Raw genomic sequence first — 20183 nt, 5'->3', positions numbered from 1 at the left:
AAAATAAGGTACCCCTAGGTGCATGAGTCATATTGGATAAGTTTTAATTTAAAGACTATATTTCTGAAAAAATGCACTGATATAGAATATTAATAGTGGTATAACTAGGAATTTTAGCAAATTTAGTTATAATTTTTATGAGTAGTTTACATTGAACTATATTAAAAGTTTATTCACTTAATCATTTTGCAATGCATGCTGTGTATCATCACATTGTATAACTTAAACTTACACAATATTATATGTCAGTTGCATCTCAGTAAAACTGGAAAAAAAACTTAAATGCCAGTTGAATTGTTAGTCTTTAAGAAACATCATAACATCTATACCATCTTTTTTGTTTCTGAAAGGTTGCTTTTTAATCAAGACACGTCTCTTAGATCTGAGTTCAGTCTCCATCCCAGTAAAGGTGAGAAATAATTCTTTTCACTAAGTAGTCCCTTTAATTTTCCAAGTATTATTATTCTATTAACTTCTTTTATGTTTAGTCTTATTCTTTAACTTTACACAGAATAAATTTCTTACAGGCATCGGTGACAGATCTTAAGATCTGTTGTTGTAAGGATAGCAATGGGGTTTGTAACTTCTAGAAGGTGTTTATGACTCCTAAAGAGGGCTACTGATAATGTGGAAGGAGCGCTGGGATAGCAGTTCTCCCCTCAGAGATCTCCCACGTAACCCTCGAACTTTCCTGTTTGCAAAGTGAATAATACTTTTTAGCAATCAGTCTGATTCTGTCAGACTAAAATTGAGGTACAAGTATCCTTGGTATATATTTTTTAAAAAGAGCCTTTCACTTACAAATTCTCCAAACCTCCTGAGTCCACTTCTCAGTCAATATTTACACTTCCAGAAAAATCTATCACTGATTGTTGCAGTTCAGAAAGATCAGTTTTGCAGAAAGCCATTCAGATAGTGGGTTATTTCCTTTTATGATTCTTCTTGCGAGCCACTTTTTATTGGAGAATACCTGGAAATAGGTGTAGGATGGAAGGAGAATGTCCTAACCATTGTGGAGCTCCTGCGTGTATGCACTTGTACCTAGGTATCCATGGGGGACTGTTTGCAGGAGCCCCTGTACACACCCAAGTCCCCAAGTCCCATAGTGGGCCCTCCACATCTGTACTGCACATTCACAGACTCCACCAGCTGTGAACTGTAAACACAGTACACGATTTCATGTAGCATTGGTGGAATCTGTGGATGCCAAACTCACGGATGTGGAGGGCCGAATGTGTGTTCATTAAAAAACATCCTTGTTTAAGTGGACCGTGTTTAAGGTAGTCCAAACCCCCTGTTACTCAAGGGTCAACTGTAGTTCACAAAGTGCTCTCTGTACATCATCTCACCTGATACCCCAATGGCAAATTACAGTTTGATCTTGGAACAGTTTTTCCTACATGTAATTGGAAAGGACTTTGTGTAATATTGGCCTCCAAAATGTATTCTTATGATGTATAAAATGCCACTAGGAAGAAGTTGGATTTCTGTTTCAATATTCCAACAGTTTTTTCCCTTTGCTTCCCCTTCCCTTTTCTTCCCTTCCCTTTTCCAAATGGTGGATAGACCTTAATTATTTTGCTAATTATTAAAAGTATAACATTTTTAAAGTGTAATATTATATAATGTAGAAAGTGAAAGATCCCATTGCTTAATTTTCTCTGTTAATTTAGTGCCTAACAATTGCCAGTGTTTAGTATTTGTGTTTTTTTCTAGACATTTGTGTACCAATATAAATATGTTTTTTAATAATTAGTATTGTCCTACATATATTTTTTCTTTGTTATATTGATCTACCTCAGCCTGTTAAATTGCTGCCTTTATTCCATTATATGAATGTATCTTTACATAATGATTTGATAATGTTTTATGTTTCTCAGTGTGTTTGCCTACCTTTCTGATTATTTCCTTAGAATAAGCAGTTAAAATTAATTTCATTTTAAAGGATGAACACATGTCAGATTTTGACATATGTTGCCTCCTATAAAAGATGACTTTTTCTCTCTAGATCCAACACAGGATATATGCAGTCTTTGCCAAACTGGTAAGTAAAATGTATCTGTTTATTTTAATTTGCATTTTTGAAGAGTACCAAAGTTAGGCATATTTTAATATTAACCATTTACAGTTTTGTGTATGTGTATGTGTGAGTGAATTGCCTTCAGTCATTGTTAAAGCAGAGCAATAACACTATTGCAAATGACCTGTGATTGTATTTCATTTTAGGTGCATCTTCTCCAGAGATTCAGGTTAGATTCAGATTCAGAGAGGATCCACAGGAGCAAATGAGTATAAATCAAACGATGCTTATTCTTATTGAGGATACAGTCTTACAGGTGTGTAGCATACTGATTAAATGCATGCTTTTTAAAAATTAGTAATGCTGTTTGAAATAGGGGCAAATTACTCATGATTAATTCTTTTTGCTACTGTTTTGCTTTTCTTTCTTACTCAGTTTTTTCCCATTTCTTAGCCAGTCACACTGTTTCTTATGTAAAAGTCAAATGTTTTAGGCTCTTTTGCCTTTATTTATTTCTCTTTCTGAGAGAAATGTGGGATTGAGAAAGTTAAAATAGGGTAAAATAAGATATAATAATTAACAGTTTTCATCTCTAGTGTATTTTAGTCCAGTTCAGTTCAGTTCAATTCAGTCGCTCAGTCGTGTCTGACTCTTTGCGATCCCATGAATTGCAGCACCCTAGGCCTCCCTGTCCATCACCGTCTCCCAGAGTTCACTCAGACTCATGTCCATTGAGTCGGTGATGCCATCCAGCCAGAGGTCACCTTAAATTTGTGAATAAGATACTAATCTGTGTGGTATAATTTGAGGTACAGGCCACTGAAAGGCCCCTCTATTGTCCTGTGTGTGTGTGTGTGTGTGTGAGAGAGAGAGAGAAAGAGTATGTGTGTGCAGGCATACACTTATATACACAAATTTTCACTTGTTTCTTTTTTAATGCAGTCACCATGGGGAAAAGTAAGGGATGATTCATTTAGCACCTTGCCACAAATAAGTTAGCTAACCAGAGATAACTACAGAGTTTAAGGAATGGAAGAGAGAATACCTATATTTTAATAGCAGAAATTGACAACAGTGTCAAAGAGTGATTGTGAAAGTTTCTGTGATATTGTACCTAGGAAGGTGTATAACTTGTGTAACTAGTCAAAAGAGAAAAATACAACACCAAATATTTTTTTAAAAGCTGGAGATGCCTATATTTAGTTTCTAACAGTTCGCTTAAATATCAGTTTTATAACTTCTGAATTAAGAAGAAAAAAACTTTTCCCCCTTTAGTTTTAGTAACTGTGAAATGGGAAATAAAAATTAAATTTTTTCTCTTTATCTCAGAAACATTTATTATGTGAATATTGTACTTGGCTCTAGATTGTACCTCAGAATGGTAATTTTGAAAGCTTGATTACCAAACCTTTTTGGTAATCAAAGCTATTTAAAAATATAGACTCAAACTCATATTTGAGTAGAACCTAGGACTCTCCATTTTTCAAAAGCCTCCCAAGAAATTTCTGATTATAAGCTAGATTGAAACAGTTGCCTTAGAGGACTATCTTTCAAAGATTCTTTCATCAGATTGTAAATCAGCTATCTGCTGGCCATGGGCTTCTTCAGATAAGAAGGTTGAATGAAGTATTTGGTATTTGTCCTTCTCTTTTTGCCTTCATTGAATTTCATTGGTAGTGAAATAGATACCTCCTTTAACTTTCCCCTGCCTCTCCCCCATTTTTCTAAACAGTAAGTTAGGCCATGTTATCAAAGTGTTAAACATCTGTAGCAAATTTTAATTAATGTTTTTTTTAATTGACAGATACTGCTGCTTTCACAGTTTTTAATTTTATTTTTTTAAATTTTATTCTTTGAAAATAAACCTTTAGAAATTTAACTATGTGAGAGGTACTGATTTTATCAAATAAATAGACCAGGAAAGGCACTGGTCTCTAAATAACTTCCCAAAGTTAATTTAAATAAAAAAAATAATGTATTGTTTCACAACTTGAATATGTATTGCTTCAAAATCTGATGTTAAGTAAATTCTAAATAATTCAGTTACTAAACAGATTTCTAAACAAAGTTTTTGTTAAAACTCAGATATAATACTGACATTTCAACTTCAAAACAATTTTAGAAATGATGAGATTGGGAATGACATATATACACCACTATGTATAAAATAGATAACTAATGAGGACCTGCTGTCTAGCTCAGGGAACTCTATTCAGTGATCTGTGGTGACCTAAAAGGAAAGCAAATCTAAAAAAGAGGGGATACATGCATACATGTAAGTGATTCACTTTACTGCACAGCAGAGACTAGCGCAGCATTAAAGTTATAGTAAACATATAGTAAGGCAACTATACTCCAATAAAAATTTTTTAAAAAAGAAATAGTGGAACATTTTAAGTAAGGGCAAACTATGAAGATGATAATGAGAATCTTTGGTTTGACAAGTACCATGCTAATTTTTAAAAACGTAAGAAGTGTTTTAAATATCTCATACTCATCATTTTTGGGTCTTGCAGTACCTTTTCTTATTCTTTATAGGTGCTATATGGCAAGCAGTTTTTAAATTTTACATAGAAATTTTTAAATTTTATTTAATTTATTTTTTTACTTTAGAAATTTTTAAAATTTTGTTTAGAGAGCCTAGTAGTATGTCTGGAGAGATAATTAGAGACATTATTATCAAAATTAGAAGGTATAATAGTTAATTTTGCATGTTGACTGGGCCATTGGGTACCCAAATAGTTAGTCAGATATTCTGGGAGTTTCTTTGAGGATGTTTTTGAATGAGATTAACATTTAAGTCAGTGGATTTGGGTAAATCAGATTGCCCTCCGTAATCGAATGGGCCCATTATGGATGAAGGTGGGCTTCATCCATCCAGTTGAAGGCCTGTATAGAAGAAACAAACCAGCCCCCCTGAGCAAGAGAGAATTCTCCAGCAGAGAGCCTTTGGACTGTATCTCTGCTGTCAGCTTTCTTGGGTCTTGAGCCTGACAGTCCACATTGCAGATCTGGGCTTGCCAGTTTCCATAATTACATGAGCCAGTTAGGACACATCTCTCACTCTGTATATGCATACCCTATTAGTTCTGCTTCTCTGGAGAAGCCTGACTAATACAGTAGGCACCATTGTTCTTACTGTTAATATGATTAGCTTTTGATCATCTGGAAGATGCTTATTTGGCAGGGAATAATGATTAGTCCTGTGATTATTACCATCAGGCTGCCTCTTCCATCTTCTGCTCTCTGAAACGCTGTCTAAGAGTTCTGAATCAGGTTGAATTTCACTTTTCCTTTCCATTATGCAGTTTCCACTTTCCACCCATATCCATATGTAAAGGTGAAATCAGTTCAAACAAACATTAGAGAGAACCTTTAAAGAGAAATGAATAACCAAAGGCTTGTTTGACAGTTGTGTAATGGAAGAAGGATCATTGTTGGTAAAGCCAGAGGGTACAGAGATCATGTGTATATTGATAGGTACTGTAAGGGCTTTTAAAAAATTTTTATTAAAGTCTAGTTGATTTACAATATTGTTAATTTCTGCTGTACAACAAAGTGATTCAGTTATACATATATATACATTTTCTTTTTCATATTCATGGTTTATCACAGGATATTGAATATAGTTCCCTGTGCTATATAGTAAGACTTTGTTGTTTATTCTGTATATAGTAGGTTGCATCCTGCAGGGTGCAACCAGGAGAAGGTAGCATTCTCTCTTACTAGCTACCTCTCTTGAGGTATGAATAGCTGGACCAGTCAAATTCAAGGTGAGTGAGCAAAACTTAGGGAACTCCTTGACTTTACTGTGCTGATTATTAATGTCTCTGGTATCTTTTTCCTGACTCTAACCCATCCTGACCTTCTTTAATTCTTAGGGTCCTAGAATTGCTGTCTCTGCCCAGAGTTGCAATTGCTTAGGATTATTTTTGAAAGAAATAGGATGAAACCAGGGCCTTGGCTCCTAACTCAGCCAGAGTAAAGACAGTTGTCATTCAGTGTTTAAATTACTTTGTGTTTAATGAGCCCCCTGGTGGCTCAGAGGGTAAAGCATCTGCCTACAATGTGGGAGACCTGGGTTTGATCCCTGGGTCGGGAAGATCCCCTGGAGAAGGAAATGGCAACCCACTCCAGTACTCTTGCCTGGAAAATCCCATGGACTGAGAAGCTTGGTAGGCTACAGCCCATGGGATTGCAAAGAGTCGGACACGACTGAGCGACTTCACTTTCACTTTCACTTTAAGTTGTATTTAGATACTACTCAGTGGCGTTTGGAGCTTCCCAGGTGGCGCTAGTGGTAAAGAACCTGCCTGTGCAGGAGACATAAGAGATGTGAGTCTGATCCCTGGGTCAGGAAGATCCCCTGGAGGAGGGCATGGCAACCCACTCCAGTATTCTTGCCTGGAGAATCCCATGGACAGAGGAGCCTGGAGGGCTGTAATCCATAGGGTCGCAGAGTCTGATACAACTGAAGTGACTTAGCATGCACACGTAGTGCAGTTTAAAATGACCATTTTATCATTTTATAACTCAGAAGCAATGTAAAGATGGTACCCAAAATCCAGATCAGGCAGTCTAAAAGACAATCATGCAGGTATTTTAAAATAATTAAAAAAATCTGTATAGATAACCAAATTTCACTGCCTCAGTGTGAGAGAAAAGTATTTTAAGCAAATGTTATCAATAACTCATCAAGATCACTGAAGCACTGCAGGAATGTGTATTCCGTTCTGTGGAATGTGAGGCTAGTTTGAGGGCAGACATCCCATGCCTTATGGAGCCAGGGTTGATCCAGCTGACCTGGTCGGCCAGGCTCCCATTTCTCTCCCAGTAATCCATTATTCAGGTGTAGAAGAGCTCAGATAGTAGAATATTGTTTTTTGGTTAAGGATATATAAACAGACTTCTTCCTTTTTCAAGTACTCTTAGTTAATACAAATTAAACCTTCTTTGACCTCTCATACCCAACCCCCAACAGGTTTTTTTTTCTTTTTTTTAATGTCTGCACTTGAATTACCTGGAAGGGGCAGGGGGAAAATGTCACATGTATCAACAGCACAGATAGCAGTTTGTACCCCTTAAGAAAGAATGGATTGAGTGTATCCTTATATTTTGATAATCAACAAATGTACAACTCCAGCACCCATTATATTCTGAGGCATTATCTCTTGAGGAGTATTTCTGCCTATGGAAGAGGGGAAAAATCAGCAGTCAGGAGCAAACTTCCTTCTTACTTGCTCTCTTATCTTTTGCATTTTCCTTATGTGGGTAGGAGCAAAGGAATAATTAGCCCTCAATAGGAAAATTCACTGGTCCTCTAGTAAGATAAGTGGGTGTTTTAGATACTTGAATGAATTGCTTTGTGAAGACTCAGAAATTACCTAGTGAATATATAAATGTGTGTGTGTGTGTGTGTCTGTGTGTGCACATGTGCCTACTCAGTCTTGTCTGACTCTTTGTGATCCCATGGACTATAGCCCACCAGGCTTCTCTGTTCATGGGATTCTTTAGGCAAGAATACTGGAATGACTTGCCATTTCCTCCTCCAGGGAATCTTCCCAAACCAGGGATCAAACCCATGCCTCCTGCACTGGTAGGTAGTTTCTTTACCAGTGAGCCACCTAGGAAGCCAAGGTTTAATTACCCTGTTTAATTAGACCCTATTTAATGAAACCCTGGTGCTGGGAAAGATTGACGGCAGGAGAAGGGGATGACAGAGGATGAGATGGTTAGATGTCGTCACTGACTCAACAGACATGAGTTTGAACAAGCTCTGGGATTTGGTGATGGACAGGGAAACCTGGCATGCTGCAGTCCATGGGATCACAAAGAGTTGGACATGACTGAGTGACTGAACTGAACTGTTTAATTACTCCTTGGGACTTTCTAAGTTTACTTCTTAAAATTCCTTCTTCACTGTGGGTCTCTGAGCTTTTTGTAAAGTCTGCTTAGGAAGTATGTATGTGTGGAACCAATGTAATAACCTTGAGCAGTGTAAAGATGCACTATCAATAAATAACAGTGAACAGTGAACAGTGAGTTGGAGATGGTTTCCCTGGTAGCTCAGCTGGTAAAGAATCCACCTGCAATGCAGGAGAACCCGGTTTGATCCCTGGGTTGGGAAGATCCCCTGGAGAAGGGAAAAGCCACTCACCCCAGTATTCTGGCCTGGAGAATTCCATGGACTGTATGGTCCATGGGGTCACAAAGAGTCAGACACGACTGAGTAACTTTCACTTTGACTAACTGGAGAACATTGAAGTTCTCACATTACTTTGTGTTTTCTTGTTATTATAACTGTCAGTGATCAAAAATAGTTTGGAAGTTCAGGCTAATGGTTTTATTTTCAGAAAGCTTTATTATTGATCATAGAAACAAATGTAGAGGGCCCCCCAAAGAGAGATCTTTTTCTAAAGATTTTCTTTGATTCTAATAAGGTATTTAAGGTAAGGATTTCTTTTAAAGCGATGAAAGCCAGTGTGCTGTGAAATCTTACAATGGAAGCATTTTATTTAGAGCATTTTAGCTTTTTTGAAAGGGACACAACAACTTCAGCTTTTGGGGCCTGACCTGAGGGTTGAGTAGAATTCATTAAGCATTTAACACTGTGACACAGAGATTGTATGATTTTTGGCCCCCAGGAGAAATATAGAACTCAGAACCTGACAAGAATGTCTCATCAGAACCGTTATGGATTAATGAACTAAGGAGAAAACTAGGAATTAAAAAGAAGGAACACTCCCTTTCTCTTTACTTAAGTTCCACAAATTCTTTTATAAAAAGAAATTAAGACAAAAACTAAACATAAGGGCCAAACCCGTAAAACTCTTAGAAGAAAACACAGGGAGAAAGTATCACGACATTCTCTTTGGCAGTGATTTCATGCATATGAAAGCATAAGCAACCAAATAAAAAATAGGTAAGCTAGACTTCTTGAAAATTAAAAACCTATCTGCATCAAATGGCACTGTGAACAGGGTGAAAAAGTAACTTGAAGAAAGGGAGAACATGTTGATATATGTGAATCATAAATCTGATTAGAGATTGATGCACAGAATATATGGAAACTCATAGCAGCAACTAACTACCTGACTAAAAGAATGGGCAACGGACATAAATAGACATTTCGGTAAAGAAGATAAAGGGAATTCCCTGGTGGTCTAGTGATTACAGCTTGGGGCTCTCATTGCTGGGCTTGCATTCTACCCTTGGTCCGGGAACTAAGGTTCCACAAGCTGTGTAGTGCGGCTTAAAAAGAGAGAGAGAGAGAGAGAGAGAGAGATGTACAAATGGCTTATAAACACATGAGAAGATATTAAATATCTTTAACCATTAGGGAAATGCACATCAAAACCATGATGAGATTCCATCTCTCATGCATTAGGATGGCTATAGGCAAAATAAAATAACAAGTATTGATGAGAATGTGGAAAAATTGGAATTCTTGCCCCTTGCTGGTGGGAAATGTAGAATGGTGCAGCAGCTGTGAAATATGGTATGGTGATTCCTCAAAAAATTAAACATGGAATTACCATATGATTTAAAAACTCCTCTTCTGGGTATATACCCAAAATAAGTGAAAGCAGGGACATGAAAATGTATTTGTCCATCCACACTCATAGAAGCATTGCTCACAGTAGCCAAAACATGGAAGCAACCCAAGTTTCCATTGATAGATGAGTAGATAAATAGAATGTGGTACATACGAACAATGGAGTATTATTTGGCCTGAGAAAGGAACAAAATACTGATACTTGCTACAACATGGATAAACCTTGAAGACTAATAATATGACTTGTTATGAGCCAGTCACAAGAGGCCAGGTATTACATGATTCCTTTCATATGAGGCACTTAGTCACATTCATAAAGACAGAAAGTAGAAGCATGGGTGCCAGGGGTTGGGAGAAGGGTAAACGGAAAATTATTTAGGTATGGAGTTCCAGTTGGGGAAGATCAGAAAGGTCTTGAAATGGAGGTGATGATTATGCATCAGTGGGGCTGTACGTAATGTCAAAGGACTGTACCTTTTTAAATGGTCGAAATGGTAAACCTCATGTATATTTTGCTACAATAAAAAAGAATCTAACAAATAATGACATAAGAATTATATTAAATGTTAAGTTTTTTAGTTGTTGCATTAGCTTAGCATTCCTCAGTTGAAAATAAACATTTTTTCTTTCTAGCAACCTCAGAATGAAATGGAACAAAATGGAGCTTTGTTACAGTAAGTATAATGAGTTTTGGATTATTGTAGATTTTTAAAAATCATTTTAAAATAAGTCTTTTTCTTAAGAATTTTAGGGTTATTGTATGTTCTTGAATGATTGTCCCTGTAGCAGCATGCTGCTGCTGCTGCTGCTAAGTCACTTCAGTCATGTCCGACTCTGTGCGACCCCACAGACAGCAGCTTATCAGGCTCCCCCGTCCCTGGGATTCTCCAGGAAAGAACACTGGAGTGGGTTGCCATTTCCTTCTCCAATGCATGAAAGTGAAAAGTGAAAGTGAAGTTGCTCAGTTGTGTGACGCGACCCTCAGCGACCCCATGGACTGCAGCCTTCCAGGCTCCTCCATCCATGGGAATTTCCAGGCAACAGTACTGGAGTGGGGTGCCATTGCCTTCTCCACTGTAGCAGCATAAATATGTTGTTTTACGAACATTCTAGATAAGTTTTATTTCATGAGCAAAATTGAATCAGGTTAAGTTGATTCTCTGACTTAAGATTATTTAAAAAGCAAATTTGTAGCATAGCATGAAGGAAGAATTTTTAGAGCTTATTGAAATTAGATTTCATAGAACTGTTATATTTAAAGAGACCTTGTCCTTTAAATTTTTATGAGAAAACCAAGCATGGCCTGTGGACCCCCGGGAGTCCCTGAGACTTCCCAGAGGGTCTGTGAGGTCAAAACGATTTTCATAATAATGCCAGCACACCATCTGCTTATGTCATGGTATTGACATTTGCACTTACAGTGCTGAAGCAAATGGTGGGTAAAATGATGGCGCCTTAGTAGGAATCAGGGCAGGGGCACCAAATAGTGCTAGTAGTCCTGTGTTTTTCCTGGCCATGTACTTGCAGTTAAAAAAGAAAGAAAGAAAGGAAAAAAGGCCAGTTTTACTTAGTGCATTTGATGAAGCAGAAACGTTGTTAGTTTTATTAAATTTCTGCCTTGAATATGTATCTTTTTATACTTCTGTTTAAAGTGTGATAGTTAAGAGCACTTGTTTAAGTTACAAGATTTGTTAAAAAAAAACAAAAAACATGGTTTACTTTTTTTAACTTGAAAGAATGACAAACTGGTTATTTACGCAAGTGAATGGCAGATATTTTCTTGAACTTTCTGGTAAGATTGGTGGAAATATTTATGAAGGTGACCTTTTTGAAATTTTTATAATAAAATATATCAATATAGGGAAGATCTGCATAACTTAACACATGAATATTTTCTGAGAGACCAATGCATGATATTACAACAGCATCCACAGACAAGTGAAAGATCCGTTCAAAGTGCAAGACAGACCAATACAAAAGTTGACTGGTTTTGTTTCAGTTTTCACATTTCCAGTAACCTTTAAGGAAATGATTGCTTCTGGAGTCTTGGTATGTTATCTAAAAAGAATATGCACAATTATCCTAAAAGGCTACTAAAGTACTCCTTCCTTTTCCAACTGCATGTCTGTGTGAGGCCAGACTTTTGTAATATACTTCAAATAAAAAAATATATGGCAAAAGATTGAATGTGTTGTAGCAGTTCAGATGGCAGCTGTCTTCCATTAAGCCGAATATTAGAGAGATTTTTTACAATGTGAAACTTTCTCACTAACTTTTTTTCATTTTGGAAAATACAATAATTTTAATTAAATATTAATTTATTAGATTATTATTTCTAAGTTAATGATTATTTAACATTTTTTCTCCATCTTAATTTTTAACATGTAAATACAAGTAAATATAAGTAACATAAATAAAAACTCCTTGAGTTCATCACTAATTTTTAAGATTATAAAGGAGTCCAAGGGCCAAAAGTTTGAGAATCACCCTTTTACTGACTATATCAGCAATGTAAGTTCATCTTCAGAACTGGAAAAAGAAAAGATTGATATAACATCTATAATCTGATTGCCTGGAGAGAACCATTGTTAACATTTTGGAACATTTTATTTCAGGATTTCTATATATTTTAGTTTTGTTTGTATTTTCAACCAAGTTGAGATTCGTCTGCAGATAGTTTTGTTTCCTGTTTTTCTTTCTTTCTTTCTTTCTTTGGCCTCACCATGCAGCTTGCGGGAGTCTTAGTTCTCAAACCAGATATCGAGCCCCTGCCCCCTGCAGTGGAAGCCTGGATTCCTGATCACTGGGCCATCAGGGAATTCCTCTTTAAAAGTTTTTAAGTAGTAGTTTATCATAATTACTATTTCACATCTTTAATATTTTTAAAAAACATGCATTAATGACCTCATATTATTTCATTGTATAACTTATTATACTATAATTCATATAATCATTTTTCTCTTATTGGACATGTGTGTTTGCAGTCTTATCTAATATAAATAACTGTCTAATATAAATAAGTTTTTTAATAACTTAGGTGAAAGTTTGCTCTAATTTCAAAATTCTCTTTTATACTTAAAGAAAAAAAATCCTGGTGTTGATTCAGACTATGATTTTGTTTTATTTTAGATCAGCTTGTATTCATATTTTAGGAAAAAAATTGGCATTTTTCCTGTTTGCCTCATGGAAATTATTCTGTATGAGCCGTTTCATTTTCAAGATAGCTTATATTGATTGCTTCTATTTTTTAGGCAGGAGAGAATGTTCAATTTATTATTCTTGCTTAGGATTCCAATAGTTATGCCTGGTGCATGAAAACTGTTCTTAAAACAATTGGAACAAGCAGTTTTTTTTTAAGGAAGATATCTTGATTGCATTTGTATAGTAAATTAGATTGAGAAAAAATTAGTTTACTGATTGCTTTTCTTCAGTCAACTTTTAATTATCCCAGGGTAGATGATCAAAATTGTAGATTAAGCATGACCTTTATTTTGCTTGTAATCTCTTCCCTTCAGCATTTCCTACCCTTTTCCCCTTGCTGTGAAATACTAGTAAGGTGAATAATGTCTGAGAATTTTCTCATTACTGATTTTCACTTACATCTTAAACTCTAATGACAAACTTTAAGCGTATTTGAGGATTTAAATAGCCATGCTACATGAATTAAGACAAATTTTTCTCTCTCACCCCACCCCTGTATTTGGTAGACAGTCATCTCAAAGGTACTTTCAGATCTAAGTGTACTTTAGCTTGTTTACACTACTGAAGTTCATTCCTTAATATTCTGGCTCTCTCCAGTTTTGAAGCCATTTGAAATTTACATGTTAATAAATTGGTAGTAATTGTAAAAGGTTAACTAGAATGATGGAGCAAAGACAAAGCCTATTTGAAACTCCTTTAAATTAAAAAGAAATTTAAATTTATCTGAATGAGAAATAGTAGAGGTTTTTTCTGCTTAAAATTTTGTATTTATTTATTAATTGATTGATTTTTTTTTTTTCCTGGGGTTTAGAAAAAGTCATCCAGTGTTCACGGTATCATTTCCCCAGGCTGAACTTTCACTGAACCACCGAAGTAGTCTAGGTACGCTCTTACGGGTAGAGTCATATAAAATGAATTTGTCTTTGCCTAAAAATAGAAGCCTTAGTTAGGTATGGATTTATTTACACCTAGGCTGGTCTACTGTAATTGCTGCCATACACTTTCACCTATGAAATCAATGTTGCTGTTGACCTTGGATCATGCTGCTTGAAGCTGCTCCTGTGAGAAGCAGCTCAGGTGCAGTCAGTACTTGCTCCCCATATGTCTGCTCTTTTACTTGCAACTCTGGGGCTCAAATTTAAAACCAGTGTTTGTTTTCTCTGTTCATAGCAGGCCATTTGCCTGATTTCAGCTGTATTAGAGGATGGCTGTCTTTCTCTTTGGAGTGTCTCCTAAGTATGTTGTATGACAGTGTAGTAAATACTCTTAGTGGTCATTGAAACCTTGTATTATAAGAAAAGGTACAAGGACAGGATAGTTGAAATTGAAAAGTTAAGTTTTAAAAGTTCTTCCCTCTCTTGTTTTGTTGCCACTATAAAATAGAATTACCACTTAAGCCCAGCACCAAGCTCTCAACTAGGTACCCCTAGTGCCTGGATTTTGGTCTGTAATATTATTTATTCATTATTTTAACAAATATGTATTGAGCCTGCTGAGTGCCTGGCATATGCATGCTGCTGCTGCTGCTGCTGCTGCTGCTGCTGCTGCTAAGTCGCTTCAGTCATGTCTGACTCTGTGCGACCCCATAGACAGCAGCCCACCAGACTTCCCCGCCCCTGGGATTCTCCAGGCAAGAACACTGGAGTGGGTTGCCATTTCCTTCTCCAATGCATGAAAGTGAAACGTGAAAGTGAAGTGGCTCAGTCGTGCCCAACTCTTAGCGACCCCATGGACTGCATCCTACCAGACTCCTCTGTCCATGGATTTTCCAGGCAAGAGTACTGGAGTGGGGTGCCATTGCCTTCTCCGGTATGGATGCTGTCGGTGTACAAATGCCAAGTAAACCAGGGATCCTAAAAGGATAGCTGATCTGGAGCTTGAAGATAGGATGGATCTGAACCATCTTACCATTGGTAGAAAACAAAAATGTTTTCAAGGGTGACTGGGGCCAGTGCTAAAAGGATATCAAGAGCTAGATCAGTTGTGCTCCCACTGTCCAACCTGTGGCAAATTAGTTGAGGAGAGAAACGAACAATGATTTTGGTTTATGGAAATAAGTTTTTGAAAAAAACCGAGTTCATATACTCAAAAAATGTTAGCAGTGTAGTCTCTCTCTCTTTCAATATATATAAAAACTATAGCAAAATGTGTAAAAAATTTTAATGACTTTAAGAAGTAAAGATTTTTAATACATATACATTTAGGGCATTTCCTGATTCATTTTGGCCCTTACACAAATGTTCCGTTTATGCTCAACGACATTAATTGATTTAAATTCTATTACACGTAATGGAGAAGATGATGACACTGAGAAAGCAGATATGATTTTTCCTCATGTAGTTGCAGATACTGAGAAGGACTCAGCCAGAGTAGAGAGGTTTTTGTTCTTTTGCTGTTTTTAGTAATTTTATTTATTTCTGTTTCTGGCTGCCCTAGGTCTTTGGTGCTGTACGTGTGGCTTTTTGTGGGGGCTACTTGTTGCCGTGCTTGGGCTTCTCATTGCAGTGGCTTCTCTTTTACTGAGGAAGGTGGCCTCTAGGGCTTGCAGGCTTCAGTAGCTGTGGCATATGGGCTCAGTTGTTGTGGCACGGGGGCTTAGTTGCTCCACTGCACATGGGCTCTTCCCGAACCAGGGAGCAAACCCGTATCTCATGCATCGGCAGGCAGTCTTTATCACTGAGCCACCAGGGAAGCCAGAGAGGTTGGTTTTTAATTTGACTAATTCCAAAAAATTATCATTTTACCTTGCTTTATGTGAAATATTTCTTAAGGAATGGAAGAATTTCACAATTTTATTGCTAACATGATACTTTTAATAAATTGGTATAACATTTATAAAATATTAGCTATATCATGCATGTCTGAGGAAATAATTTCAAGTTATGTGATTAAGAAATTCTGAATGAGACAGTATGTTTTATTGCTTTAAGAAAACTGGAATGAAAACATATAATGTTATCTTCTAGGACCTGAGGCTGAAAATCCTGAAGTGTTAACACACCCAGAAAAGGTTTGTCTGTATAATGGAAATTAGCTATTCAGATCTTGGGTTTAGATTTTTTAAAATTATATTAATAAGTATCAAGCCCATTTAAGTTTTCCCCTAAAAGCAGAAATATGACTAGACCATTTCAATAGAATTGTGTAACAACCCATTTCAGTGTTGTTGTTTTTTAAGGGGAATCATTTTCCAATATTTTTCATGAAAACTCATATAAATCCTTCTTTGGAATAAGCCAGGCTTTTACCGTTCACAAGGTTTTTTGTGAATTGCAAAAATTTTTATCCCCTACATTCCCCATTCAATCTGGGCTGCCTCAGACAGAAAGCATGAGGACACTTTTCTTACATCTGTAGTGGAAACCCATTTCAGTATTTATTCTTGTTTCTAATTAAATAGAATTTTCTTGATCTGTGCTTCTTTTCTGGCATTCTGAGTCTTTTATTCATTATCTAGAGGAGGAGAATATAATATCAGATTAATTGCTGAGGTAATGTAGCAAAAATGCATTCTGTTGCTTTGTCTATTACCCTGAAAAGAATGTGTCTAACAACCCATTTCAGTGTTTTTGTTAAAGGGGAATAATTTTCCAGTACTTTCCTTATAAACTCTTATAAATCCTTCTTTGGAATAAAGCAGGCTTTTACTGTTCACAAGGTTTTTTGTGAATTGCAAATATTTTTTCCCTCTGCATTCCCCCATTCAATCTGGGCTCCCAAAGACAGACAGAAAGCATGAGGACACTTTTCTTACATCTATTACACTCTTCCTTTTGATATTTCCTATTGGATACTGCTTTCTCATCTTCCAGTTGCTAATTGATAAACACGTACTGAGTGCCTGTTTTGGCTTTGCTTTCTGCTTGGTGCTATGGGAAATCAGAGGACAATAAGACTGGCTCCATCCATAACAGACTCCAACAGCCAAGGACCTCCCCAGGCCAACCCTATCATAGCAGTACCTTACTTCATCTCAGGTATACCTTAGCATTCCCACCTCTATGCCTTTCTTCAAGTCAGGAGCCAGAAAGCAAGAGAAAGCATAACATTTGGAACTACATAGGTTGCATTCCAAGGGAAGTATGTCGTTTACATGTGTGATATATGGAAAATGATACTCACTTCATAGACTTACAATGAGGGCTGTGAGCAACGATAGCTAATGATGTTTGGTACTAGTTGGTGCTTAAGAAATGTATGTTTCTCTTCTTTTATTCCTTCACAAATCATTAATTTCTGGCTTAAGTACCATCTCGTTGGATCTGTCTCAGACGACTTTAGTGATCTTGACCAAAGTAACTGCTCCCTCTTTATCTAGCATTCATTATTTACTATGTCAGTATTTACCTATCACTTGCCTCCTATGACATTAATATATTTGAGAAAAAGGATTTTTTGAGCAAAGAAGTTTAGAGAGCACTGTATGCCAAACTCTCCTCAGAGATTGGTAACGCGCGTTCTGAAAAGTCTTGAGGTAAAGAAACCTATTTAACCAATTTTAGGCTATCTTGAAAACTCTTCACTGCCTCCTCTTTTTTCTGCTCCAGAAAACTTATTCTTGTAACACTAGGGCTATGGTTTACACTATTAATTTGAGCAATTTGAGTTAGTGCAGTTTTTGATGTTGTCTATAGTTTATTTAATGTCCTGTGTTAATGCCTTCAATTTTAATTTAGGAGTTAAGTTCCTTTAGGGCAGAGTTCAATTCAATATATATGTACGTTTTATTTGATTTAGGGCCTTGAGTTTAGTAGATATAAGGACTTCAGATAGGAAGGAAAGCTTGAACATGTTTAAATAATGGGTAGGGTCCAGTTCTTCAGTTCCTTCTAAATTTCTTTTATCTTTTGGAGCAACTTATAGGTTGAGTTGCTAACAAGTATATCTTCTTAAGCTCTGCATGCTATGTACAGAGAATATAAATGGTGGCAGGTGGAAAAGGAGGAGAGGGAGAATAAAATGTTCTTCACTTCTCTTATTCAAGTCAAATCAGAGTATTAGAGGACTTACAAATTACAGTGTAGTGGTGTGTCAATGAAGGTGGACTTGATTTTTAGAAACAGGCAAAAGTCACTGAAACCCATTCTGTTATTTAAGGTTATGCAAATTAACAATCTGAAATGTTGAAAGATAGCTTAGTGCCTTTAAGCTATTGAAACTGATTTTCTTGAATGGCTTATAAATGATTTTAAAAGCACTTTCAAAAGAAGTCTAATAATATTTTGATCACTGGAAATACTTTGAGAACAAATCTGTTCTCAAAATAGTTTTGTAGTTTTGTGCTTTTTGTCTAAAATAACCACAGGTCAGAACCATTGATTTATAGCAGAGCTTGTAATATTTACATAGATCTGTGTTTTCATTTCTCCTTTTCTCCCCACTGACCTCCTGTCCTTTGGCCTTTTTACTTCACATTTACATATTCATACAGAGGTGGGGAACAAAAAGAAGGTGAAACTACACCAGTTTTGTTCCTGGTTAATAGTTTTAATAAAATTCAATAGGGATTTTTAGCAAGGGAGAATTTTTCATCCATTAAGTGCAGTGAAGTTTTTAGGTTATCTGTTAGTTTAACTATCCATGTTATCTCTGCCTCTTCCCTTAGCCCAGATAATTTAAACTTAAATGAGTAGATAATTTGTCATCTGTAATTATGGTCCAGTCAGTTTTACCCTTGATCCACTATTAAATGTTTAACCATGGGTTCACTGTCATTAGTAATTTGGTATAAGGAAGTAATAAAGAATATTTATATTTATGGAAGGGAGGAAAGTTGATAAAGCTCTTTAGTGGAACTTAGCAACATGGTGAACTAGAAAACTGTAACATTTTCATTTTAAACACTTTTTGGTATATGTACTAATAATGTAACTTCTATTTGGAATATATAGGAACTTAGTAGAGACAGAGACTCTCCTGAAATAAGCCTTCTCTCAAATACTTCTATTAAAGAATTTGATATGTTTCCTATAAAGGAGAAGTCATTAATAGAGCCAGAGAAGGAGCCTTGTGAGGAAGGCGCATTGACCATGACTTCGGAAGAAAACAAAGATGAAGAAAGCTCTCTTGAAACTTTTGTGTCTGCCTTAGAAAGGATACTCACATCACCAGAAATCAGCCAGGAGGAAAGACTGCTTAGAACAATGAATGATTTTGAACCTAGAGAGCTGGTGAACCCATTGAGCAACTCTTCAGGCTCCATATCAATACCTTTGACATGTCACAGAGATTTTCTAGAAGACCCAAAGGATGATGCATTGCCAGTTGAGGTATCAACAGCCTTAGGCACATTGTCAGAGGCCAAGGTGGAAGCCATCTGTCACAGGAAAGAGGGAGGCATCAGGCTCAGTGCTGGAAATGAATGTTCCGGAGCGGAGCCCAGTATGTCTCAGACTGATGAAGACTGTACACAGATAGCAGAGGTGGGTTTTGAGACTCTTCGTTCTGCCCCACCATTTGAACAAGCTTCCAAGTTAGCTGAGCTGCAGGACAAGCATCTTCCAGTGCAGCAAATAGGTGTAAGTATGAACCGACAGTTTTACCTTTTATAGTGATGAGTCTTCATTACCCATACACTTTATTTTAAATTCAAACCTTTTACCTAAACAACAACACTCAGAAGATACTTTTTGACTTTGAAGCATATAGTGATCCTTTTGAAAGTTCCCAGGGTAGAGTTTTCAAGGAGTTGAAAGTTAAAATAGTCAAGTTTCTCCTCTGAAAACCTGAGAAGATAAATCATTATCACATTGCTTATATAGACGAAAGAAAAAAATTCTTTCTCAGACTGTTTCCCTGTTAGCTCAGAAAATCACTATGTCTACCTGAGTGCAAAGTAGAGGTAAGATACCCCATGTTAATTTCTAGTTGGACATAAACGCAATTGGTCTTCCAGGAGAGGGAAATGTAGCTGGTCTGCCTGGCTTCAGTACAGCTTTGCTTTTCGTGGCTGAGGATACTGTCCGGTGACACAGTTTGGTTTAGAGTTCCTGGACTTTTGTGCTGGGAGACCCTCCAGTGCCTATCACTTAACCAACTTACCAGCTTTTCATGTTGGCAATTTTTTCCTGATTATAATAGTAATACAACCTCATTATTTAAAAAAAAAAAACATCAAACATTACAGTAAGAGGAAGTCTCCGACAATTCCACTTACCCGAGATAATTGTTAACCATTTACTGTATGTCTCCATTTTTTCTATGCACAGTCTCTGTAAGTTTATTTTATATAAATGGGATTATTTTATACATAATGCTTTGTAACTTATTTTTAAATTTTAATAATACATCTTGGTTATCTTTCTATGTGAATGAACGTAGCACCACTTCTTGTTGTTTAGTCACTAAGTCGTGTCAGACTCTTTGCGACCCTATGGACTGTGTAGCCCTCCAGGTTCCTCTGTCCAA

The 20183-nt window shown here is 36.5% G+C and overlaps 1 protein-coding gene across 1 annotated transcript in view; it reads left to right on the top strand.

Moving 5' to 3' along the window:
- The window catches only part of ANKRD31 (ankyrin repeat domain 31), a 135039-nt gene that overhangs the window by 13116 nt on the left and 101740 nt on the right, over nt 1–20183 (top strand). The window contains 6 exon segments of the mRNA XM_052646829.1: nt 351–409; nt 2227–2336; nt 10209–10249; nt 13588–13658; nt 15743–15786; nt 18668–19198. Of these exon segments, the coding sequence (XP_052502789.1) occupies nt 351–409; nt 2227–2336; nt 10209–10249; nt 13588–13658; nt 15743–15786; nt 18668–19198 (856 nt within the window).

This window comes from Budorcas taxicolor, chromosome 10, assembly GCF_023091745.1.
Source record: "Budorcas taxicolor isolate Tak-1 chromosome 10, Takin1.1, whole genome shotgun sequence".
Lineage (NCBI taxonomy): Eukaryota > Metazoa > Chordata > Mammalia > Artiodactyla > Bovidae > Budorcas > Budorcas taxicolor.
This window is presented reverse-complemented; position numbering and strand designations above follow the sequence as displayed.